At 49.1% G+C, this 24,850-nt stretch overlaps 1 protein-coding gene across 2 annotated transcripts; it reads left to right on the top strand.

The window, feature by feature from the left end:
* Positions 1-2,188: 2,188 nt before the first annotated feature.
* Positions 2,189-18,651, top strand: Eif4h (eukaryotic translation initiation factor 4H). 2 transcript variants are annotated; one of them, XM_032886527.1, is made up of 7 exons: positions 2,189-2,309; positions 11,307-11,494; positions 12,569-12,633; positions 12,720-12,816; positions 13,721-13,780; positions 16,301-16,438; positions 16,879-18,651. In XM_032886527.1, exons 1-7 carry the CDS (start codon positions 2,251-2,253, stop codon positions 17,016-17,018), a joined length of 747 nt encoding a protein of 248 aa, XP_032742418.1. In that variant the 5' UTR covers positions 2,189-2,250; the 3' UTR covers positions 17,019-18,651. The 2 variants fall into 2 exon arrangements, with proteins under 2 accessions (XP_032742418.1, XP_032742419.1); XM_032886528.1 differs by lacking the exon at positions 13,721-13,780 and having other exon boundaries at positions 16,879-17,184.
* Positions 18,652-24,850: the final 6,199 nt, after the last annotated feature.

The raw sequence follows: 24,850 nt of genomic DNA on the forward strand, positions 1-24,850 counted from the left end.
TTGTGCTTGCTAGGCAAGCGCTCTACCACTGAGCTAAATCCCCAACCCCTACAGGGTTCTTTTAAATTGCAACTACTATACCTTGGAACACCCAAAAATATTGTAATCTCCATCAGAAACCCCAGAAAGCCCTAGAATCACTTATTCTCACGTGGTGGCCATCCTTGCTACTTTGAGAAGATGCAGTGCAAATCAGGATTCTCGATGAGCTTTTTGATTATTATTTATTTATTTTTAAGTACACTGTAGCTGTCTTCAGACACACCAGAAGAGGGCATCAGATCTCATTACAGATGGTTGTAAGCCACCATGTGGATGCTGGGAATTGAACTCAGGACCTCCGGAAGAGCAGTCAGTGCTCTTAACCGCTGAGCCATTCCTCCAGCCCATGGCTGGGCTTCTTGTGGTTATTTTATTTTGTATGTGTGGATGTCTTCCTTGCATGTATGTCTGTGTACCTCATGTGTGCCTGGTACTCTGAGGCTACAAGAGGTTGTCAGATCCCCCTGAAGCTAAGTTACCATTTGGGGCTGCAATGGGATTGGGTGGGTGCTAGGAATTGAAGTCCTCTGGAACAGTAGACAATGTTCTTAACCTCTCCAGCCCCTGGGTTTTGTTTTGTTTTGTTAACATTCAGAGGTTCTCCTTCTCCTTGGTTTTTCAAGACAATGTTTCTCTGTATCCCTGGCTGTCCTGGAACTCACTCTGTAGAGGAGGCTGGCCTCAGACTCATAGATCCACCTACCTCTGCCTCCAGAATGCTGGGATTAAAGGCCGTTGCTAACACTGCCTGGGTTAGGAGTCATTTCTCTGGAGCTGTCCACCTTGGTTGATTTTTTTTTTGAGATAGAGTCTAAATACCTAGTCCTTACTAGTGTGTGTGTGTGTGTGTGTGTGTGTGTGTGTGTGTGTGTGTGTGTGCTATAAATGTAAAAGACAGTGCAAGCAAAACATGAAGAGAGAGATCACACCCCAGTTCTTGTGTGGAGGTCGGAGGACAACTTGGTATCAGTTCTCTCCTGCCACCATGTGAATCCGGGGGATCACACATCCTCACTCCCTGAGCTGCCCTGAACACCTTCAAAGTTTCAGAACAGAGACTTCTGCAAAAGTAAAACGTATCTAATCTCTTATTCATTCAACTGCAAACAGTCTATATCCTCATCTTCACCACCCCTCCCCAATACCCAGACAAAGAATACAATTTGTTTTGTCTTTAAGATTTATTTTATTTTAGTTTTGTGAGACAGGATCTTTCCACATAGCCCTGGCTGGCTTGAAATTCCATATGTGATCAAGGTGGCCTTGAACTCAGAGATCCACTTGTCTCTGCCTCCTGAATACAGGAACTAAAGGTGTGCACCATCATTATTTTGGCCAGATTGACCTCTAATTACAGTCTTGATCTACTAGTCTGGGTCTCCCTAGAATAGGGATTACAGATATTACCACCATGTCCAGTTTGTAGCAGTTTTAAAAAACAAAGATATTTCCCTTCATCTCATCTTGTACACACACACACACACACACACACACACACACACACACAAACACACACATTTTCACTTACAAGCCTTCTTCTGCCCTTGGTCATCTAGGGATCTCTACCTAGAACACGTTGTCTTCGTTTAAGCTTTACCCAGCGACATTTGTCCCGAAGAACTGTGTCCAAGTGGGACCAAGTGGGGCAGACCTAGAGCACCTTAATAAATCTAAGGTGATACCAGAGAGCCCAACATAGTGGCACACTGTCATCCTAGCCCTTGGGAAGTGGAGAGAGCAAAAAACCAGGGGTTCAAGGTCATCCTCAGCTCCAGCGCTCCAGCTCCGGCCCAGCATGGGCTCCACAAAACCCAAACTGAATCTAGTGATCATTAGAAAGCAGCGTGCAGGGTGACAGACAATGCCAGAGAGGTAGGTGACCACAGGGCAGGGCGGGGCAAGGACAGTAAGAGGCAACCACGCGTGAAACCTTCAAGCTAGCACACAATGGGCCTCGGAGGGCAGAGCGTGCGCGCGGCGCTCCGGGGGCTGGCCGCCCCACCACGTGGGCCGCAGAGCGCGCCGGGGCCAGCAGCGGGCCCCGTCGGCCCAAGGCCGGGCGCGGCGGCGCGCGCATGCGTGCGTGCGATTTGCGATCAGGCAGCGCGGCGGACAGCCCCGGTAGCGGGGCGGGAGGGGGGAGGAGGAGTTATATTGCGGGGTCCTTCCTCGCTGGCCCGCTGGTTCCTCAAGGAGCGGAGACGGCAAATGGCGGACTTCGATACCTACGACGATCGGGCCTACAGCAGCTTCGGCGGCGGTAGAGGGTGAGGCGGGCGGGGCGCGGTTTGGCAGGCTGGCGGCTCCGCCGGGCGGAGTGCCGGGAGGTTCGAAGGGGACGGCCTTGCCGCGCTCACTCGAGACGGGCGGCGGGAAGCGGCCTGACCAGGCCCGAGGAGAGGCCTGGAAATGGCGCGCTCCGGGAGCGGCTGGCGACGGTTAGGCTGCCGGGCTCTAGCTTGCTCGCGGCGCACATCCCTCCCTCGGCTCCGCGCCGGCCCCAGCGCCGCACATTGCGAGGCCTCGCTCCGAAAGTTAGACCGCAGCGACGCCGGAGGGTTTCCCGGGGAAACCAGCGCCCGCGTCCAGCTTTATCCTCAGCGCGCTCCGGGCTGGGCTGCAGCACGGAAGCGGGCGGCGGCGGCCTGTCCCTCTCCAGGGTCCCTGCTGCTCGGCCGGGCCCCTGGGTTGCTTCTACGTGAAGCCCGCGGGCCGCGAGAGGGGTGATTTCCCTTCCAATTGGCATCTGGATCCTGGGACCGTCGGATCCACCGAGAGAGACAGGGAGCGCGGACCTCAACCAAAACAAATACACCGTAGTGGGGAGTGTGCGTGTCTCTTTCTCTCAGCCTCCTTGGCGTTTAGAATGCCTTATTGACAGATACTACGTGTCTGCTGGCGGAAATTGTTGATTTCTTCCTAGTTTCTTCCCTGACCTGGAGAATCGCTTTCGCTTCGTTCTGATTCTGGTCAGATACAGACAACTTACTTTAAAACCAATCCTCCAACCTCCCCCAATCCTTTACTGATGAATAGAAAGCTCTTGGTGCATAATTCCAAAAAACCAGCGTCGGGTATTTTGTTCACTTTTAAATAACACGTTACCAGCTGGGGTTGTGGCTCAGTGATAGAGCGATTGTCTAGCATGTCCGAAGTCTTGGGTTCGGTCTCCTGCCAAACAATAGAAATAAACAAGCGGCAGCCACTTGCTTCAAGAAAAGAAAGACGCTTATAGGAGTTTTATGGGACAGTCAGTTTAAGCGTCTTATTTCTCAAGGACACACTTGGCCTTTATCCTTTTTACAGAAAAGGTGACTTGCCCAGAGAATATCACTGTAGTTTTACTGAGGTGTTAGGTTTCCAGAGTGGCTGCCCCCAAAGTGTCTTTTGTTAGGTGAAGAATGATCATCATTAAATACCCGGGGTTGAAAATGAGTCACCTTCTTGTTTGGTTGCAGTAGTGTACTGGGTACTATTCATGCTTCCTTAAGGAAGAAGTTCAGGGTAAGGTGGAGCCACACATTTTATTTGCTAATAAAAATACAAATAGGTGTTAGGTGAAGTGTTACCATGAATGCCCTTGGGGATAGCTTTCTAGGTATAGGTTTGTACTAACTTGCTGTTGGAATTTTTTTTTATTTTTTTATTTTTTAAATAAGATAGGGTCTTTAATGGGTATGTAATTCTGGCCAACTTAGAACACACCATGTAGATCAGGCTGGCCTGGAGCTGAACCCACCTCTGCCTTCCCAGTGGTGGGATTAGAGGCCTGAGCCATCTTGCTCAGTTTGGGTTGGGTTGGGTTGGGTTGGGTTGGGTTTTTCTCTACTAGTTTGAAAAAAGTAAATGTACTCAAGAGTTCTTTTTTCCTCCCCAGATCCTAGTGCTATAGAGGTTGGGGCATGAGAAACTCAAGTTTTAAATCTCAAAGGGGAAGAAAACTGCCTTTGACTTAGCACGTGCCACAGTTGAGACCTCTGAATAATTTTAAAACATCAGAAGTAAACAAATTCAAATCTCTCAAAATGCAACTCATTTGAAATACTTACAGGCAGATGAAAATGTTAGCCATCCGCTCAGATGTTCTCTCAAAGCTAATTTGAGAGTCTTAACACTCTTAAAGCATCCCTTAAAGCTGTTTTGAAAGTCCCTTTACTTATTAACACCTCTTTGAACTGAAATTTTCAAGCTGGCTTTGTTCTGTTTCTCTTTTGGGGATAGGATCTCACTATGTAGGTAGCCCTGGCTGACCTTGAAAAACAGATTTGCCTGCCTCTACCTTCAAGCACTGGATTTAAAGGCCTGCACCACTGTGCCAGGCCCTTTGGCTGGCTTCTTGTCACATGGAAGTACGTTTCTCAGTGACTTTGTACTGTTTACTCATTTATTGATAGGAGGGTTTTGCCCGCATGTGTCTCCTTTCCTGGTGTCTAAAGAGGCATGTCTGGGGTGAGTTATGAGCCACCCTGTGGTACACTCACTAGGTAGGATGACTTTGAGCTAACACTCTCTGTCTGCCTTTCGGTGCTTGGTTACAGGTATGGCTCATCGCACACAGGTGCTCCCTTTCTCTTTGTCTTGTGTGTGAGGGGATGTTGGATGTTTGTTTTTTGAGATGGTCTCTCTGGAGCCTGAGGCAGGAGGATTCCAAGTGAAAACAAGATTATTACTGAGTATTTTATGTCTTACAGAAGAGCAGATCCGCTTCTGCTGGCTTGTTTTGCGTGGAATTTTTGTTTTGTAGCCATTTGTTCCCCTCACCTGCTCAACTGAATACTGAACCAGGGCCTGTTCTCCACTCTGAGATGTACAGGATGGTAGAAGAGGTGACTAGATATCTTTGATCTTTAAATTGCTGTGTTAGTAATGTTCTATCAGCAGTTATATTTGTGCTGTGCAGCACTTAAACCTTATAGGTGCCTCAGCACATATTGGGAGGCCCTTCTTAATCATTTGTGTGAGGTCCTCTCCTCTGGTCCAGAGCATGGGGCGATAGCTATGGCCTAAGCCTGGCTTTCGGAGTTATATATTCTCCAAAAGCTTTTATTAAAGCCTCAAGATCATCTCATTGTGTGGCCTAGTTGGCTTCAAACTTTTTACAATGTTCCAGAGCTCTTGCCTCAGTCTCTGTCCTCCCAATTTCTGGGATTCTAGTCACATGCCTCTTTGGAAGGACACAAACCTGTTTTGTAGATGTGTTGTGGTCCTGCAGTTGTCAGGAAGTGAGGACTAAGAACTTGGCTTTCTCCTCAAGCCTACCCATGTGCGGATCCATCCTCAGCCTGGACCAAGGGCCAGGAACTGCATTGTTCTCAAGCAAATCAAAACACAGTTCCAAATCCTCGGGAGTTGATTGTACTGACTCTTAAATGGACTTTGTTTTATGGGGTTGTTTTGTTTTGTTTTTTGAGACAGTATTTTTAGTCCTGGCTGTCCTGGAGCAGCGCTAACATTAAAGGTGGGCAACAATACATCCAGGTTGGTCTTGTTCTGTGGCTCCCTGGCTAGCCTGGAAACCAATGTGTAGACAGTGCTAGCCACAACTTACCTCTTGCTCTTCAGTGCTACCATGCTTCCAGGAATGGTGGGTGCGCACCATCAGGCCAGCTCCTAAATTGTCTTTTGGGAACTCCAATTTTGTTGTTTGGGTCTGGGTTTTTTTGTTTTGTTTTGTTTTGTTTTTTCCCGGAGCTGAGGACCGAACCCAAGGCCTTGCACTTGCTAGGCAAGTGCTCTACCACTGAGCTAAATCCCCAGCCCCTGGGTCTGGGTTTTTAATTTCATGTATGTGAGTATTCTTGTGAAAGTGTATGTTTCTGTATCATGTGTGTACATACAGTGGCCAGAAAGAAGATACCAGATCCCTTACAGCTGAAACCACAGACAAATGTGACTGCTTGGAATCAAACCCAGGTCCTCTGGAAGAGGTGCTCATAACCCTCTCAGCTCTCCAGCCCAGAGTTTCTGGTTTTGTTGGTCATTAACCATATAAAATGCAAGAAGTGGTTTTACATTTGAAACATTTTCGTAACATTTTACATTTGCAACAAAGGCTTCTGGGCGCCTAATTAGAAGCCATCAAGCAGGAGAATTAGATAGAACGAATGTCAGCCTCAGGGACTGAGATTGTTGAAATGTGTCTGCTAGAAATTGTTGAAAGTACGAATTGAAGTATTCCTGGGCTTGATGTGGTGACATGAGCTGTCTGTCCTAGCTGCTCTGTATTCTGAACTAAAAGGATGACTTTGGACAACATGGTTAGACTCTGGCTCCAAAACAGACAATAAGGACTAGAGGGAAAAATGTAATTTCTTGGCTGGGCATGGTGGTAGTGGCAAATGCCTTTAAACCCAGCGCTTGGCAGGTGGAGCTCTCTTAAGTTTGAAGCCAGCCTGGTCTCCAGGAGGCTTTACTTTCTTGACAGGATCTCATTCTGTGGCCATGGCTCTGCCTTCCCAGGGCCTCACTAGATTGATTAAGTGTTAGGAATGACTTGTCTGTGTGTGCATGTGCTGGTGTCAGATCAGAAGAAAGTGTTCAATTCCCTGGAACCCCATTATGATAGCTGTGGATGCTGAAATGGAGCCCTGGTTCTCTGCAAGAGCAACAAATGCTCTTAGCCAGCTGCTCCATCACCGGCCTTAAATTTTCTTTATAATTAGTGTAATTATCAGTGACATAAATGAGTAGTTACAAATAACTGATAAGGAATTTTTGTGTGGGAGCTGGGGGTGCAGCTCATTTAGGAGTGCACCTGGCATGTATGAAGCCCAGGTTCCATCCCCAGCACCAGGTAAATCACCTGGTGTGTGTGTCTAATCCCAGCACTTGGGAGGGAGAGGCAGAAGTGTCAGAAACTCAAGGGCCTCTGCCATGTAGCTAAATAGCTAGAAGCCAGCCTAAGATGTGTGGACTTGTCTCAGAAACAGTAAAGAGGCACCAGGCTGTCATCTTGAGTGTGCTGCTGTGGTTGACACCTGAGGAAGGACATCCAGGAGGCTGTTCTCAGGCCTCTCAGTGCTAGCATTCAGAACACTCCTGTAAGCTGAATGGATTCTTCCCAGGGTATTCCTATGGAACATATATTTGGTTGATTTTTGTTGTTAATGTGTTGTTTGGTTTTGTTTTTTGTTTTGAGAGTTTCTCTGTGTGGCCTTGGCTGCTCTGAAACTCACTATGTAGATACAGACCTCAAACTCAGACAGATCCTGCCTCTGCCTCCCTGGTGCTTGGATTAAAGGTTTGACTCACCATCCCAGATGCGTTTGGGATTTTGAAATTTAGTAACAGTCTGTAATTGCAGATGCTGACACGCCTCTTTACACAGTGTCCCCTAAATGCAATGATGTCTGAAATCAGTCTAGTATCAAGGTTTCCAACCCATCAGTAGTGGGAGGTGGTCCCACTCTTGTTGATAGACAAGTCTTTCTCCTCCCCAACCCCCTCTTAAAATGATTCGCCTGAGATCGGTATGTAACCTAGGCATGAGCATGACCTTGAACTTCTGATCACCCTGCTCCAACCTCAAGCACTCCAGTTGCAGGAGTGGCATAATCCGAACTTCCACCCCACCCCCACCCCCGAACCCCCAGCTGCATGGTAGGGTGGGCATCATCCACTTTGGGTGCTGTGTATGTGTGCAACCCCAGCTTCAGGATGAGTATAGACTGTAAGGTTTAGCTAAGTGTGGAGTGTTGGGGACCATCAGAACCTATGCAGGGCTAGTCAGAGTAACGGGGCTTGTCTTTAAGGGAAGGCAGGAAGAAAGGTGAGAGTTGTATTTGTTGGCTTTTTGTGATGTGTAGCCCTGACTGGGATAGGAGGTGGGTGCTAATGTACCCAGTCCTTTTGTTTTGTGAGTCTGGGTTTGTCTGTGTAGCCTTGGCTGTTTTCCACTCTGGCCTCAGAGATCCACCTGCCTCTCTGTGTGTGCCACCACTGTCAGCACACCCAGTCTTCTTAGAAGTGTGTGTGTGTGTGTGTGTGTGGTTTATATGAATCACCAAAAATAAATGAAGACTTGGGCAAAGGAGACTAGTGAGATAGGAGCTCACTATATAGACCCAGCTGTTATGAACACACAAAAATCTGAACTCCCATCTGCCTGTCTCTGCCTCATCGGTGCTGGGGAACGGGGTGTGCCAACACACGTGGCATATTTAATTATGAGACTGAGTTTCCATATTTACCCACCTAACCAAGGATGACCTTGAACTCCTGATGCTCCTGTCTACTGCTTGTGTGACTTTAATACTAAGATTATAGACATGGTGGAGCTTAGGGATTTGTCCATATTGCACAAATATGAAAGAAGCAGAGATCTATCCTTCACACACACACACACACCCCTTTTTTTTTTTTCTTTTTTTTTTTTTTAAATTGGTTCTTTTTTTCGGAGCTGGGGACCGAACCCAGGGCCTTGCGCTTTTTTTTTCTTTTAACTTTGGGTTATTATTTTGTTGACAGTCTTGCTGGGGCTGGCTTCATTTGAGATTCTGTGTCTGTGACTGGGATCCCAGGCCTGTGCCACCAGGACAGTTGGGCCAATTTGATTCTGTTTCATTTACTTGACTGTATCCAGCCTCCACTAATCTCTGCTTCTTTCATTGGTTTCTTTGGATGCGTGTGGTACTCAGGGCAGCATCCATGACTTCAAGCTTGCTAGCCAGGCCCTTCACTGGGTGCTGGACCTGATGGTTTCTTCTTAGTCACTCCTCCTCTGGGCTGGTTGAAACCTCCATGTCTTTGAGTCTGATTCCCCGGTCTACAAAATTGAACTCAGGTTCCTAATGATGTAGACGATTTCTGTCTCTAGTGGTTTGGTTTTTTATTTTTTGTTTTGTTTGTTTGTTTTTTGTTTTTTGGGGTTTTTTTTGGTTTTTGTTTTTTTGGGTTTTTTGTTTTTTGGGTTTTTGTTTTTCCAGATTCTTGCTAGAGGGCATGTATGGGGCTTGGCCTTCCATGATCCTTGCTCTGACCTCCAGACAGTCCACCATTTGGTTGGGGTGAAAAACTTGACAGCCTAAAGGATTTGGGTCACACTTGGCAGCTGAAAGTTAGAGTTCCTGGATTATAATTTGAAACATTTCTTTTGTGTCACGAATGTCTAGGCTGCTCTTAGTTCGACCACTAGGTTATTGGACAGAGCCATGGCTTGGTGACATGTGTGGTAGAGCCAGGAGTCTGAGAATGTAGGCTTGAGCTTGCAGGAGAGGGGCTGGGCTCTGTGCTTTGGGTTCCCAGTTTCTGTTCTTCCTTGTGTTGTCCCAAGTGCCTGGTTCAGATCATGACCTCAGGTGTGGCAGCTGAACCTTGAGTGCTCTGTGATTGTTATTAAATTTTATATGGCACTTGGTAGTTATGAAGTGGTTTATAGTCAATTAAATTCATTTATGAAACTGATCTTTCAAACTTTTATAAAGTAACAAGCAAAATGGAAGTGTGCTGTGTATGATCATCCAGGCTGGAGGATTGGCCAGCCTGAACTTCATACAGGAAAACAACCACTGCTGTACAGAAAAGGGATTGGCAGAGGTCCTACTCTAGACAGGTTTTTACCACGTAGCCCAGGCCCTGCTAAGAACATACTTATGCGTGGTTAATGCTACCTCTGAGAAGAGTGCTGGCTTGTTTCATCAGGGCTCTGAATCCTGGCTGTTTGGCACTTCCACAGGATTTTTTTTTCCTTGCTATTTGACTGACAGCTAAGCTTTCTGTCTTCCCAAAAGCAGGCATTGCCCCTTGTCTTTGGCTCTGAAGTGAATCCCACCACAGTTTTGTTTTTGTTTTTGTTTGTTTTAGGCAAGGGTTTCTTTTTAGTCTGGCTTCCTGGAACTCAGAATTAAAGGTGTGGGCCATCATGGCCAGCAGAATCCCGTTGTCTTTTCTTACAATTATTTTATCTATATACTGTACATTGTATGTGTGTTCAGACACACCAGAAGAGAGCATCGATCCCATTACAGATGGTTGTGGGCCACCACGTAGTTGCTGGGAATTGAACTCAGGACCTGTGGCAGAGCAGTCAGTGCTCTTAACCACTGAGCAATCTCTTCCCACTGTTTTAACTACATCCTTTTAGGCCCCACAGACTTAGGGAGAGACTACTCCTGGGCTTGGTCTTGCTTCCACATAGGTATTCAATTGCTAAACCTTATTCATAATACCTGTGTGTACTCATGAGCTCACTTTTCCAGAAATAAACAGTGCTTACAGTCACACGGAATTGGGAGTACTGTGGTGAGAGCTTGCACTCTCCTGCCCTGATGTGGGTGAGTCACATCCTTGTATCTAGCATATCCTTGCTGTGTGTGCCACCCACACAGCGTCACAGCTAGGTGAACCTTCTGACAGGTTATTAGAAGGTCAGTCAGAATAACAAGGATCAGTAGCGTGTGGTAAGGTGTTCTGCCTGTGGCACTGGCACAACATTGTCTGCAGGAGTGCTCCACTTTGTGTCACTGCGGCTCAGCTCCTGTGCCGTGCTGACAGGTTTAGTAAATGGCAGTTTTCAGATACTCAAATGGCTTACATGTCCACGGTCCATCCCAAAGTGGCTTACTGGAAATAGTCAGTGGGTGCTCTGGGAGATGAGAGCACGAGAATAGTGTCAATGGGGCTAAAAGGGTTTTCCTCATCCCTTCTGGCTAGCCCATTTTGGTTTTTTGTTTTATATATGAGGGTAACTTCACTCCTGCTTTGACTTCCTGGTTACTGGCATTTGCCTCCTTGGCTTTTTCTCTTTTTTGTTCATTTGTGTGCATGTTAGGTCAGAGGTCACTGTCAGGTGTCTTCCTCAGTCTTTGAAACAGGTTGTCACACAACCTGGAACTTACTGTTCAGCTAGGCTGGATGGCTGTAAGGTCCAGAGATGCACACTCGGGTCCTCATGCATACACGGCAAGCACTGCACCCAGATGGAGTTTAGTCCTCCCCTTCACCCCCCAAAGACGGGCTCTTATGAAGCTATGGCTAGTCTTGAACTCCTGTACTGAGTGCTTCCATATTTCTTGTGTGATTATGAATGGAGAGTATTGACCTAGGTTTTACCACAAAGCATTGCCGGTACAGATTCCAGCCCAGCAAGGGAGCCAGTGTCATAGGCCATGTGGTGTTTGGACCATCTTGTGTAGTGTTTATATGGCTATTTCTGTCACCAAAATGATAAAGCAAGGATGCTGGGCAGACAGTGTGACAGAGGTCACAATTGGTGGGTTACTCTTATGGATCAGGAACCCTAAACTCTTCTGCATCTCTCCTTTTAGGTCCCGCGGCAGTGCTGGTGGCCATGGGTCCCGAAGCCAGAAGGAGCTACCCACAGAGCCCCCCTACACAGCTTACGTAGGAAATCTCCCTTTTAACACAGTTCAGGGTGACATAGATGCTATCTTTAAGGATCTCAGCATACGGAGTGTGCGGCTAGTCAGAGACAAAGACACAGACAAATTTAAAGGTAAGCTGGGGTGTTTATTGTGGGTGATGGGGAAGGTTAGGTGGGGGAGGCATGAGTGAAAATGTGTTGGCTAAGCCAAAAGCGGAGTGTCCTGTGTGAGCCTGGTCCACACAGCAGAGATCGGCATCTGCTGGCCGGCCTTTAGTTCCGTTCTGCAGACCCTGGGGGAAGCCAGGTTTTGTACTTGATGTGGTGTAATGGGATATGGCGTATGCCAGGTTTGCCCGCCCAATGTTCATGCAGTATGTCTGCAGGTACGGGAGGAGGGGGAGCTGTCTTGGGGAAAGCACGTAATAAAGCTAAGGACTTCTTTAAAACAAAACCAAAAAAAATCCCCCATGTGTTTGTGCATCCCTAAAAATGACTTTTAAGTAGATTTATTTACATCGTATTTGTATATGGATGTTTTACATACATGCATGGTCGTATAGGAGCCGTGTGTGAGCCCATTAGGCTGCCTGGGTCTGGGTTTACAAATAGATAGTTGTGCACCACTGTATGGGTGCTGAGAAGTGGATCCTGGTCCTCTGTAAGAGCAGCAAATGCTCTGAACGAGCAAGCCGTCTCCAGGTCTGGAGAGCTCTCCCTCCCTGGCTCATTTTATTGGTAATTGTTATCTAGTCAGGACACAAGCTCAGAGGCGCCAGGCTCCCTGTGGAAGGAGCCTGTTTGGGGAGGAAAAGAAGGAAGCAGCTTAAGCAGTGCTGCTGTTTCGGTGCCGTTGAGTTAGCGGTCTCCGCCTGATGGGATATAATGGACGGCTCGGAATGCGGCCTCGCTGGCAGGGGGGCTTGCCTAGCGTGGTCACGGCTCTGGGCTCCTTCCCTAGCGTTACATAACCAGGCCCGGTGGTGTGGGCCCACAGTCCAGCACTTGCGAGATGGGGCAGCAGGATCGGAAGTTCTGGTCGCCCTTAGTTACTTAGCTGGTTTGGGACCAGCCTGGTTACATCAGACTTTATTGGGGTGGGAGCACACTAGGATGTTCTGGGGTTCCTGCTGATGCTGGTAAGATCCCAGCCAGCCTAGAGTCCAGGGTGTATGTGTGTTCAGTATGGCTTCTGTTTTCTTCCAGGGTTCTGCTATGTAGAATTTGATGAGGTGGATTCCCTGAAGGAGGCTCTGACCTACGACGGTGCAGTAAGTGCCCTCAACTTCCCTTGCTCTGGCAGCAGCCTGAGGTATGTGCTCCTGCTGATACATAACTGTCTTCTCCTTGTCCTCAGCTCTTGGGTGACCGGTCACTTCGTGTGGACATTGCAGAAGGCAGAAAACAAGACAAAGGTGGCTTTGGGTTCAGGAAAGGCGGACCTGATGACAGAGGTGATGAGCTGTTTTAAACTGGACAGAACTTGCTGTGTGCACACTGCTTGCTGCCCCGCTGCCCCGTGTGTCATTTATCGAGCACTGGCTCAGAGCCCTGATAGGTCCCTGAGAGCTTAGGTTTTGTCTTATTTCTGAAGTGACGTTAGAGTTTCTATTGTTGCGATGAAACGGCATGACTAAAAGCAGCGTGGAGGAAAGGATTTATTGTTTATTGGGCTTATACTTTATGTCAGTGTTCACCATTGAAGGAAGTCAGGGCAGGAACCTGGAGGCGAAGCTGATGCAGAGGCCACGGAGGGTGATGCTTATTGGCTTGCTTGCCATGACTGACTCGGCCTGCTTTCTTTCTGTAGCTGTCTTCAGACACACCAGAAGAGAGCATCATCTTATAGATGGCTGTGAGCCACCATGTGGTTGCTGGGGTTTGAACTCAGGACCTCTGGAAGAGCAGTCAGTGCTCTTAACCACTGAGCCATCTCTCCAGCCCCCTACATCCCAGACTTATGAAGGCATTTTCATAATTGAAGTTCCCTCCACTCGTGACTCTAACTTGTGTTGAGCTGACATGAAGCTGTCCAGCCATGGCCTTGGGCTAGAGAGGTTCCTCTTGCTGGGACTGAAAGCACCTTGGGGAGAAAGCATTTATTTGGCTGCAGTCCCTTGTCTAGGGAAGCTTAGGCAGAGAACACTGGGGAGTGCTGCTCCCGGGCATGCTCAGTTTGCTTCCTTACACAACCCCGGGCTCACCTGCCCCCTTAGACATGCTCACAGGGGATCAGGCCAGTCTGGGGAAGACAGTTTCTCACTGGAGGTTCCCTCTTGTTAAATGATTGTTTGTGTCGTGATGACAAGAGTAATGAGCACAGACCTCAACTTTGTCTTTTTGTGTGTGTGTCCTCAGGAATGGGTGGCTCTCGAGAACCGAGAGGTGGATGGGATTCCCGGGATGACTTCAGCTCTGGTATCAGTATTTAACATTCCACTCTTCCCTCGCTCCCTTGTCTCTCAGGAGCGTTCAACCTAGACAGGCTTTTAGTTCCTCCCAAAAAGTCTCCATGCTAAGCCTCAGGGCTGGGCAGAGAAGTCAGGCCCCTCCTTTTGCTCTCCTCTGAGCCTGTTGCTGGGGCTATAGCCAGGACAACTCTTAGGTTTGTATACAGTACAGAAAGAGATAGCAGTGATTTTGGAAATAACTTAGAGGCTCCAGAGCTGCCGAGGAAACCTCTCCAGTATGGGTCCTGGTGGCCAGTGTTTCTCTCGAAGGGCATGGAGCTCTGCTTCTTCACTTCAGGGTAAGATAGGTTGGTCAGAGGATATCTGCATCAGTAGGGATGAGAGGCACAGGCTAGAGCAGTCAGAAATGAACTTGCTCATAAAAGTACAGTAGCAGTGAGCAGTAAGTCTGTAATTTTATGTATGAGCTGGTCTCTGACTAAAACGTGCAGCATATGTCTCAGCCAGCCCAGCAAGGAAGCAGCTCCTTAGGGCCTCAGGTCCTGGAGAGACCTAATTCTAGGGCCAGAGCCTTTCCCAGTTGCCTTGTTTCAGCCAAGAATGCAGTGGGAACCCTTGCCTTACCACCCTTGGGTCCCAGAGGCAGCTGCCAGGGTGATGCCCTCTAAGACACCTGTGGATCTGACTTAAGTATTCTGACAGTGTTCTAAAGGAGTGGGGCCTTTTCCTCTTTTTTAAATAGAGGGAAATACAGAGAAGAGAGGAGGTGGAAATGTCCCCGTGGGGCTGGAGTAGGAATAGGTAGCTCAGCAGCAAATCACGTGGGGAGAGGTCCTGAGTTTAAGTCCCACACCACACATCCCTCTCCCACCAGTGTAAAGAACAGGGGTTTTCATGGTGTGCTTCCTAGAAGTCAGTCCCTGGATGAGCTTGTCTCCTGCATAACCTTCCCGGTGCTTAGGGGCTTCGCTTACGGTTTCTGTGTGTGAGTGCTTCTCTGCTGTGTATATGTGTACCAGTGTGTGCTTGGCTCCCACACGTGTGGGAGAGGGAGGGCATCTTAAAATGACCTAACCTATAATTCAGTGCTCAGAGAACTGACGTGGAACATCTCAAGTGCAGTCAGATTGAGTCACGAAGTAAGGCCCTGACTTAAACAACTTGAAAAGTAGTTGGAGGCAGTAAAATTTCCACTACAAAGGGGGAATTCAAATGAAGGGTGCAGACGGTTGTCTGGATGTATTCTTGTGCTCTATATGTGCTGCTCTGGTTTTTGGTTTTGTTTAGATAAGAGCCTACCATGTATCCTTTGCTTGCCTGGAACACATTATAGCCCAGGCTGGCCCCAAACACAGTTCATCTTCCTCCTGAGCAGGGGGATTAAAGGCATCTGCGTGCGCGCGTACATGGGGGGAAGGGTGTGTGTGTGGGTGACAGTTTTCAGAGGAAGTCTCCTTCCAGTGTAGTCAGGAAGCACCTTGCCTTGCAGAGCCCTCTCATCTCTTGGTTTATTTTTGATACCTGTTCTCACTGGCCAGAGCTTAACAGTTCACCGAGTTATGGGGTTATAAGTTCATGGTACCACATGTGATCCCGTGGAGACCGTCTTTATCCGCTAGAGCTGGAGGTGACAGGAGTTGTGAGCCACCTGGTGTGTAGTGTGGCCTGAGAATAACAGGCTCTTAATGAATGGATGGGTGGGTGGGTGGACGGCTAGGTCATCTCTGGCCTGGCCACCGTCATTGTGTTTTCTGGGGTTCTTTTGTTTTTTTTTGTTTTTGTTTTTGTTTTTTAAGATTTTATTTATTTATTATATATAAGTACACTGTAGCTGTCTTCAGATACACCAGAAGAGGGCTTCGGATCTCTTTACAGATGGTTGTGAGCCACCCTGTGGTTGCTGGGAATTGAACTCATGTCCTATGGAAGAACAGTCGGGTGCTCTTAACCGCTGAGCCATCTCTCCAGCCCTTTTTTCTTTTTTCCTTTTTTTTTTTTTTTTTTTTTCGGGGTTGGGGGCCGAACCCAGGGCCTTGCGCTTCCTAGGCAAGTGCTCTACCGCTGAGCTAAATCCCCAACCCCAGTGTTTTCTGTTTTTAATGAGGCTTCCTATGTGATCTTGGCTGGCCTAACATCTGCAGCGGTCCTGCCTCTGAGAAAAGCCTTCCGTTTGCTCAGAATTCGGCATCTCTTGAGTAAGCTGCAGTTTATACTGTGGGTGCAAGGTACCCTCTCTGATTGGTATTGTGTGGTCCACACCTCAGCAGAGACAAGTGGAATGGAGTGGTTGCCTTGAATCCACCAGTACCCCAGTAAGGCTGGGCATTGCTTGGCAACAGAATGCTTCCCTGGTACAAGGCCTGGGTCCATTCCCAGATGTGTTATCTCCCTGCAATGCAGAGGGGTTTGTACACTTTCATTTTGATTCCAGATTCCAGACACATATCACATTGAAGAATCAATTCATAGAAGATTGTGTGTCTCTGTTTATGTGACAATGTTTTTGACTCAGTGTCTTCTTTCCTAGGCTACAGGGATGACTTCTTAGGGGGTAGGGGGGGCAGTCGCCCTGGGGACCGGCGAGCAGGCCCTCCAATGGGGAGTCGCTTTCGAGATGGCCCTCCTCTGCGTGGCTCCAACATGGACTTCAGAGAACCCACAGAAGGTAAGGCAGCATCCTTGGGACTCATTGTCTGCTCCTTTAAACCTTCCTTCTTGCTCTGCATTGACCCTGGTCTGAATAGTAGGCTGGCCTCGGTTGTCAGTCATCAAATTTGTAAGGCAATATTGAAATTAGATAGGTCTTATCATAATATAGTAGCCCATAATCTTGGCACTTGGAGAGCAATGGGTAAAGGCAGGAGGATCCAGAGCTCAGTGTCATCCTCAGCTACATATCAAGTTTGAGGCCAGCCTGGACTAAATGAAGCCGTCACAAAGGCATGGAGCCCATTTTCTTTTTTTTTTTTTTTTTTTTGGTTCTTTTTTTTCGGAGCTGGGGACCGAACCCAGGGCCTTGCCTTCCTAGGTAAAGCGCTCTACCACTGAGCTAAATCCCCAGCCCCTGGAGCCCATTTTCTATAACCTGTGTTTTCTGTCTTCCAGAGGAACGAGCACAGAGACCGCGGCTGCAGCTTAAACCTCGGACAGTGGCAACACCCCTCAATCAAGTAGCCAACCCCAACTCAGCCATCTTCGGGGGAGCCAGGCCCAGAGAGGAAGTGGTTCAGAAGGAGCAAGAATGAGCTTAGGTTGGGAGGGAATGGGGTGTGGGGGAGCTGGAGCAAGAGCACAGCCTGGTGGCAGGCAGTCGCCCTGCAGGCCCCATTCCCGCCTGGCACTGTCCTCCTTACAGCGGGAACACAGAGCTTGCGAGTGCATGTCAGCTGTTAACAAGTGGTTTCTAGTACATTCTTGGCTTTGCTGTATCTATCTAGTGCCTGTTTTGTGCTTTCTTTCTGTTTTCTTTCTCTCCCCTCTCACTCCTGGCCTCTCCCTGCTCCTTCCCACGCCGTGTGGATGTCGGTCACGTGTGGAAGGTGGGCTGAGGTGCCTCATCCTTTGCTTTCTTTCTTTCCTTTCCGCGCCCTGGCCACGCTCCGGGTGTGCTGTCCTCTGCTTTTTCTCAGAGCTTCTCTCCAATCTGCATGTCGAGTTCTGTGTTGCTGTGGCTTCTGGGAAAGAGCTGGGGCCACTAGCTAGGCGGCTGTGGTGGCCTGTTGGTAGGTATCCAGCTGGGATGAGCACACAGAATTGGAGGCATCTTGCTTTAAAACAAGGAAACTGCCTTCTGGTCCCGAGAGGCTGCGGTTTGGGGTCAGTCACCTGCCCCAAGCAGCCTGTTCAGGTATAGCAGGCTCCTGTCAAACAGTGAGGCCAGAAGGGTGCAGGGAATTGGGACATTCTGCTCTGGTGGCTCTGGGTGCCAGTGGCCATGTGGCTTTGCTCCTGCTCGCTCTAAGACCAAGTGGAAGCTCATTCCCTGCTCTTCCTGGGCCGTGGAGGCCCCTTGGGGGTGCAACCCGCTGCAGCTCAATCCGCTTCCTGCAGCCGAGGCCTGTAGGAAGCAGGGGTGGTGCTGGAGCTGCACCGGGCAGCTGTGCCTGCACTGAGTCTGCGCTCTTTCCCTTGTGTCTGTCTGCTCCAGGGCGCTTAGCCCAAAAGGCTGCTCCCCACCACAGCTCAAGGCCTAGAGTCTGGCACTTTCTCTGATCGGTTGCACAGCTGTTGAGAACCTCAGTACCTGGGTGTCTAGAAACCTCTAGGCTTGCTGCTTGCTCTGTGGGGCAGACCCTGCTCCCACAGACAGTGCTGAGCGCTCACTTGAGAGCAAGGGGATCAATCAGGCTTTGCTTTAGCTCGAACAGCTGTGTGTGAACAAATGGAAAGTGATTTGGCACCGAGTCTCCATCTGTTCCAGTCGGAGCAGGTAGGGGTCAGCCAGCCACTAGAGCCTTGGGAAAGAAGGGCTGAGGTGCGCAGCTTGCTCGTTAGCCAGCAGCTTCCTGCCAGCCACCCCTTGGCTCATGATTGTCTTTGTCGCAAGGTCTCGGCAATTTACAGAACTCTCACTCCTTCCCTCGCCTGCCATCTTCTCTGCTTCTGAGATAAGAACCATTTGTGTAACACCAATACCTAACTTAAGACAGACATGCATTGCGTGGTTGTAATCAAAGCTGATGCTTTCAGATGATCTAATCCATCTCCAATGCGGAAAAGACAGAACAGGCACGTCCATCCACACTGCTGGGCGCCCAGCTGACTCTGTAAGAATGGAATTCCAAACACTTAACACATTCAGTTCTATGACAGAAAGTGAGTCTATGGATATGGTATTTTGTGAATGATCTTTTAAATAAAAGAGAACCTTACATAACACTTACTGCTTGTCTTTCTGGCCACTTGTGAAGTTGAGTTTTGAACTTTGGGAGTGCTACTGAGGTGGAGTTGGGGATTTAGCTCAGTGGTAGAGCACTTGCCTAGCGCAAGGCCCTGGGTTTGGTCCCCAGCTCCGAAAAAAAGAAAAAAAAAAAAAAAGAAAAAGAAAAAAAGAAAAGGGAGTGCTACTGAGAAGCATTTAAAAGTAATTCGGGTGGCATGTTATATGGTCAAACCATGGTCCTGCTACACAACCCTGTGCCACTGAGTTGTACTCCATGGTGTGTTGCATGGCCCAGTTTGCAGAAGCCTGATTCTTGGAGCCTCTGAAGAAGAAAGTCGTCTCGGCACTTAAAGGGCAAGCGTTTACTGTGCAAGCATGTCCCACATCCGTGTGGTGCATACGCATACCCGGCACCCAGGGGATGGAGACAAGTCACCTGGGCTTGCTCAACAGCCAGGCTAGCCAGCTGTGTGAGCTGTGGTGAGAGGGCCTTTGAGGAGCTAGAGGTGGCACCAGTTGCTGCTCTTCCAGAGAACCCGGATTAAACCCACACGGCAACTCAAGCGTCTGTAACTCCAGTCCAGGAGGTCTGGTGCCCTCATTCATGCCTGTGAGTACCTTTGCAGGTAAAACACCTTATACATAAAATGGTTGTGCCGGGCATAGGGCCCACCTTCAGTCCTATGGGGGCAGACAGGCAGAGCACTTGAGTTCAAGATACCACACCTCTAAAATGGAGGAACTTACTACCTCGGTGGCCCTAGCAGAATATCCGAACAGAGAGGACCTTCTTCAGTGTTTGGACCATGTGCATCAATGTAGAGAGTTCAGACATTTGGTTCCTGGTTTCTCTGCTTTTGTGGGATTCCATGTTTGGTTTTGTTTGGTCCTGGGCTTTGAACAGAAGGCCTATGTGTTACATGAAAACACTACAAGTCAGCAACACGCCAGCCTCTGTGGCGTTAAGACTAAACCAAACAGAAAACTGCATCCTGAAGTGTTCTTCCTTCAGGATTCATTTTGTTAGCCAGATTGTCTCTCCAGAGATTGATGACTTTGGGGGCAGGATTTTTCTTTGTATTATGTGGGTGCTCATGGTGGCTAGGCAATGTTGGGTATGGTGGAGCTGACTGTGTGTGTGTCCGTCCCTCATGTGGGTACTAGGATTTGAACCCTGGATTGTCTTCAAGAGCAGCCGCTGTTCCATGAAGGGAGCCTACTCCATCCTTGCTAATCTAAGTTTGCACATCCTCAGCTCTCAAACATCAGATAATGCATAAAGGTAGATGTTGGTCTGGAGAGATGGCTCAGTGGTTAAGAGCATGCTAGAGGTCCTGAGTTCAAATCCCAGCAACCACATGGTGGCTCACAACCATCTGTAAAGAGATCAAGAATAAACTCCCTACTGAAGCTGTGTGTAGAGGTGCACGCCTTTAATCCCAGCACTCAGGAGGCAGAGGCAGGCAGGTCTCTGAGATCAAGACCAGCCTGATCTACAGAGCAAGTTCAGGACAGCCAGGGCTACAAATGGTTTGGGGCTTGAGATCAGGCTTATCAGTTAAAAGCATTCACTGGGGGTTGGGGATTTAGCTCAGTGGTACAGCGCTTGCCTAGGAAGCGCAAGGCCCTGGGTTCGGTCCCCAGCTCCAAAAAAAAGAAAAGGAAAAAAAAAAATTCACTGACCTTCCAGGACCTACACAGTAGCTCACAGCGCGTAACTTCATCTAGTTCTACAAGTCTGACGCCAGCCTCCTGCCTCCAGGCATGTAAGTGTTGACATTCATGCTTGCAAAACACCAGAAGTGCCTCTAATTCTAGCTATTGTAAGGACTGAGGCAGAAGGGTTACAAGTTCAAGGCCCATCCTGAACTGCATAGCCAAGAGGCAGTCTAAAAATGAAACATTAGAGCGCTCTAGGGGTGGGGTGTGCCTCCACATCTAGCTGTGTGCTGTGTGGGAGATGGACCCTAAGCAACCTAACCCAGTTGAGCAGAGCCTTTCTGTTCAGTTTTGGTTCTTTTGGATGGTGTGTGTCTGTGTGTGTGTGTGTGTGTGTGTCCCTAAAAAACGTCCAGAAGAGGGCGTAAGACTGAGGTTACAAGTGGCTATGCCAGGCATCTGAGAGGAACTGGATCCCTCCAGAACTGAATGAGGTTCGACTGCTGTGTGCTACTGTGAAAGGTCAGCGAATGCGGAATTGTTAGGAAAGTGTGAGGAGGTCAACCATGTGAGCACTAACTTTGCCTTAAGAGGTGCCTGCCTCCCGACCTGACCCCATGGAGAAGAAACAGTCTTTTGTGCGGAATGCATCTGACACACCACCTTCGGCTGGCACAGATTTCTAAGGGAGCTGGCTTCAAAGGTCACCGAGTCTCCTGGTAATAGCACCGTGGCTGTGCTACTTTGCTTCACCACAGGGTGGCAGCAGCAGGCTGGAGGCACAAAGACTGGGAAGAACCGCCCAGATGAGTGGGGCCCAGGACTACCGATACACTAAACCCACACAGCAGGTTGCATGGGAGAATCATCTTGCCTCCTGCCTTGATGTCCCCAGCAGGTGGAACATGTGTGTTGACCTTTTCCAAGTTCCAGGGTGCACTGAGTGAGTGGATGAACCTTGTCACTTGGGGCAGAGGTGCCTGCCAATCTCCTTCCTTGCCCACACCAGGAGCCTCCCTGAGTCTCAGGCAGTGATAATCCCAGCTGAGAAGTAGTCTGGGCTGAGGTGGGGGAGGGGTGGCTCGGTTACTAAAGCTCACAAAAGCCCCAGGCACCTGAGCTTGGATCCCGGGCCTTAGTGAAGCTGGGCACAAACACCTGTAATCTCAGCTTTGAGGGCATTGGGGACATGACCAGAGCTTACAGGGCCAGACAGACAGAGTAACATGGTGATTCTCAGGCCAAGAGGGAACAGTTAAGGTGGAAGCTAGGTACAGTCCCAACACTTGGGAAGAAGCAGGTGGATCTCTGGGTTCCCAGGCCAGCCATGACTACATAGTGAGATCCAAAAAAGATGGGAAAATTAAAACCATGACGTGGCAAGATGGCTCAGTGAATAGAGTCAACACAGTCTGAGCTCAATCCCTGAGACCCACGTGGTAGAATAAGAACCAACTTCAGGGGTTGGGGATTTAGCTCAGTGGTAGGCGCTTGCCTAAGCGCAAGGCCCTAGATTCGGTCCCCAGCTCCGAAAAAAAGAAAAAAAAAAAAAAAAAAAAAAAAAAAAGAACCAACTTCAGGGGCTAGAGAGATGGCTCAGTGGTTAAGAGCACTGACTGCTCTTCCAGAGGTCCTGAGTTCAATTCCCAGCAACCACATGGTGTGTTTCACAACCATCTGTAATAGGATCTGATGCCCTCTTCTGGTGTGTCTAAAGACAGCTACAGTGTACTTATATATAATAAATAATAAATCTTAAAAAAAAAAAAACCAACTTCAGGTTATCTTCTGATTTCCACATGGTTCGGTGACACACATGTCCACGTACACACCAAAAAAAAAAAAAAAATGTAATAAAGACAGGCAGTCGGGGCTGGAGAGATGGCTCAGTGGTTAAGAGCACCGACTGCTCTTCCAGAGGTCCTGAGTTCAATTCCCAGCAACCACATGGTGGTTCACAACCATCTGTAATGAGATCTGATACCTTCTTCTGGTGTGTCTGAAGACAGTGACAGTGTACTTATACATAATAATAAATAAAATCTAAAAAAAAGAAAAGAATAGTTTAAAAAAAAAGAATAGTTTAAAAAAAAAAAAAAAAGACAGGCAGTAGTTTTGTTTCTAAAAAGTAGATGACACAGAGCCAGCATAGAGCTCCGAGTTCAAGGCCAGCCTGGTCTCCAGAGTGAGTCTCAGGACAGCCAGGGCCACAGAGACTCTCGAGAGAACAAAGCGGAAGACACCAGGACTGACTTCTCGACTTCCACCACCAGCACCCACAGACACGCACACAGAGGCAGCTTGTCTGCCTATCCAGCTGTCTCTGAAACAATGGTCCTTTGTCCCGTCTGCCATCTTTGTGCCCGTCTCCCTGTCTCCCATGTGCCTCATCTTTTTATCTGCCCTAAAGTAATAGTTCCATGGGATTCGACTCTAGTCTCCGTCTCTCCAATGCCTGTGGATGCTGGGATGACTCTCGTTTCCTCTTCCCCGTGGTTGTCTGTCTACACATCTGGCTCTCCCTCTTCATGATCCTCTCCTGACCTGCGTCTCCCCATCTGTGGTGTCTGACTGGTGTGTGTGTGTGTGTGTGTGTGTGTGTGTGTCCGTGTGTGTCCCTCCAACCTTTCCATCTGTCCTGTCCACTTCTGTGTGTCCATGTTGACTCTCCCCTGTCCCTCACTGTGCACCTCCCTTCCCCATGTTCCGTGTAACCCGGTTCTGTGCCGGGGCATGTGCTGTGCGTGCTGGGCTTTTCAGTCCTTCCGTGCCCTTCTCTCACTTCCCATTTCTCCTGTCTGTTTCTGTTTTCTTTTCTGCCTCTCCACCCCCATGGGTGTGTGTGTGTGCATATATGTCTGTGCGTGCTTGCGCACATGCATGTTGCACATATGCCTGTGTGTGCATATATGTCCACGTGCATCGGGAGACCTAGCCGGTATCAATTTTCTCTCACTACATGGTTTCAGGTGATAGAACTCAAGTTGTCCAGCTTGGTGGAAAGTGCCATTATCCAGTGAGGTTTTTTTTTTCTTTTTTCTTTTTTTGAGACAGGGACTCACTGTGCAGTTGTTCTGGCTGGAACTAACTATATAGACCATGCTGGCCTCAAACTCAGAGACCTGCCTGCTTCTGTTTCCCAAGTGCAGGCATTTAACGACGTGCACCACCGTGCCCTGCTCTTCTCTCTCTCTCTTTTTCTGTCTTTGCCCCACCCCCTTTGTCATTAACCACCCTAGTAGTCTGGCCGAGGCGGATGTAGAGGGATGATTCAGTAGTGACAGGAAGCCAACGGCCTTGCCTGCTGCTCGCCAGAGTCAGTGGTGCTGTTGGCATCAGCCTGGGCAGGTGTGCGGGCACAGGATGAAGTGGCCATGGTGAGGAGCCCTCATTCTCAGGTATGTCTTCTCCAGGGGTACTCTGCTGAGCAGGTGTCCCTTGCACTGCAGCCCCCAAGACCCTTAGCAATAGACTGAAGGGAAGCCAAGACACCTGGTACCTCCTGCCCCGGCCTTGCCCTGTGGCCCTCTTGGAAAGTCTGTCTCGGGAGCTCCAGGCGCCTGCTTATCTATCATTGTCTATCCAAACCCCTAGCCTCTGTGACCCCCAAGGAGCCCCCTAGGGTGGTTCTGTCACTAACAATGGGAAGGGCCAGCCAAAAGCCAGAGATGTGAGGCTCTCCCATCCATGGAGGATTGGCTAATGCCACAGGCCTGGGATGCTTTGGGGGAACTGTGCCCAGTCCCTGTCCCACCCAGGGGGAAGTTGCTATCCCCAGAAGTCCATCCAGGCCTGAGCTGGCTTGTACCTTCTGACGGATAATCCTTGTAGCACTGTTGGGCTCCTTGGTTCTGGTTCTGAACGGGTGGCCCAGGTTGGCAGGGGTCTGCCAGACCTCGGCACGCGGGCATACTCACATAGACGCGAACAACCTTCCTGGCCCCTGGCTCCAATAGGTTTGTTCAGTCTTCTTTCCACCTCATTCAAAGCCTGATTATTTGGTCAGCCTGGGTTTTATATGCTCCTGTAATCACGGCATTAGGAATCCTGCAGTAGAAGGGTGGTGAGTTCAAGGCCAGGCTGTGCTCCATTGTGAGGCCCTGCCTCAAAGGAAACAAACACTACAGAAATGTTATCCAGCTAAGACCACGGGCCTCAGAGTAGCACCCCATGAATAAAGCCATCCCAGGTGTGAGGTGCGTCCTGTGTGCCTCGTCCAAGCGGACCCTCGTGGCCTCTGCTCCCCAAAGGATGAGCCTTTTGACTGCAGTGATCACTAAGGGCCATTGAGGTTAGAAGCTCTGATGCAGCCCTCAGAGGCAAGCTTTGTTCATATGAAAACTGCCCACTTCCCTTTGAGCTATTTTGGCCCACGGAGCCACAGAGCTGTGGCGGTCCCCCCCACACCCACAGCTAGCCCTGCCTGGCCCCTTGGGGCCCTTTGAGACTGCTGGGCTGCCCCTCCTGCAACCCCAGCCTCTGTCCCCCACACCCTCAGCCTGCCTGCTGTCCTTCAGGGTAAAGAGCATCCGATGG

Source organism: Rattus rattus, chromosome 16, assembly GCF_011064425.1.
Source record: "Rattus rattus isolate New Zealand chromosome 16, Rrattus_CSIRO_v1, whole genome shotgun sequence".
Classification (NCBI taxonomy): domain Eukaryota; kingdom Metazoa; phylum Chordata; class Mammalia; order Rodentia; family Muridae; genus Rattus; species Rattus rattus.

Excerpts from the sequence above, each read along its gene's own strand:
- Eif4h (XM_032886527.1), top strand. The coding sequence starts at position 2,251 with ATGGCGGACTTCGATACCTACGACGATCGGGCCTACAGCAGCTTCGGC. Across the intron at positions 11,495-12,568 it reads AGACACAGACAAATTTAAAG|GGTTCTGCTATGTAGAATTT; the intron begins GTAAGCTGGGGT and ends GTTTTCTTCCAG. Across the intron at positions 16,439-16,878 it reads CTTCAGAGAACCCACAGAAG|AGGAACGAGCACAGAGACCG; the intron begins GTAAGGCAGCAT and ends TCTGTCTTCCAG.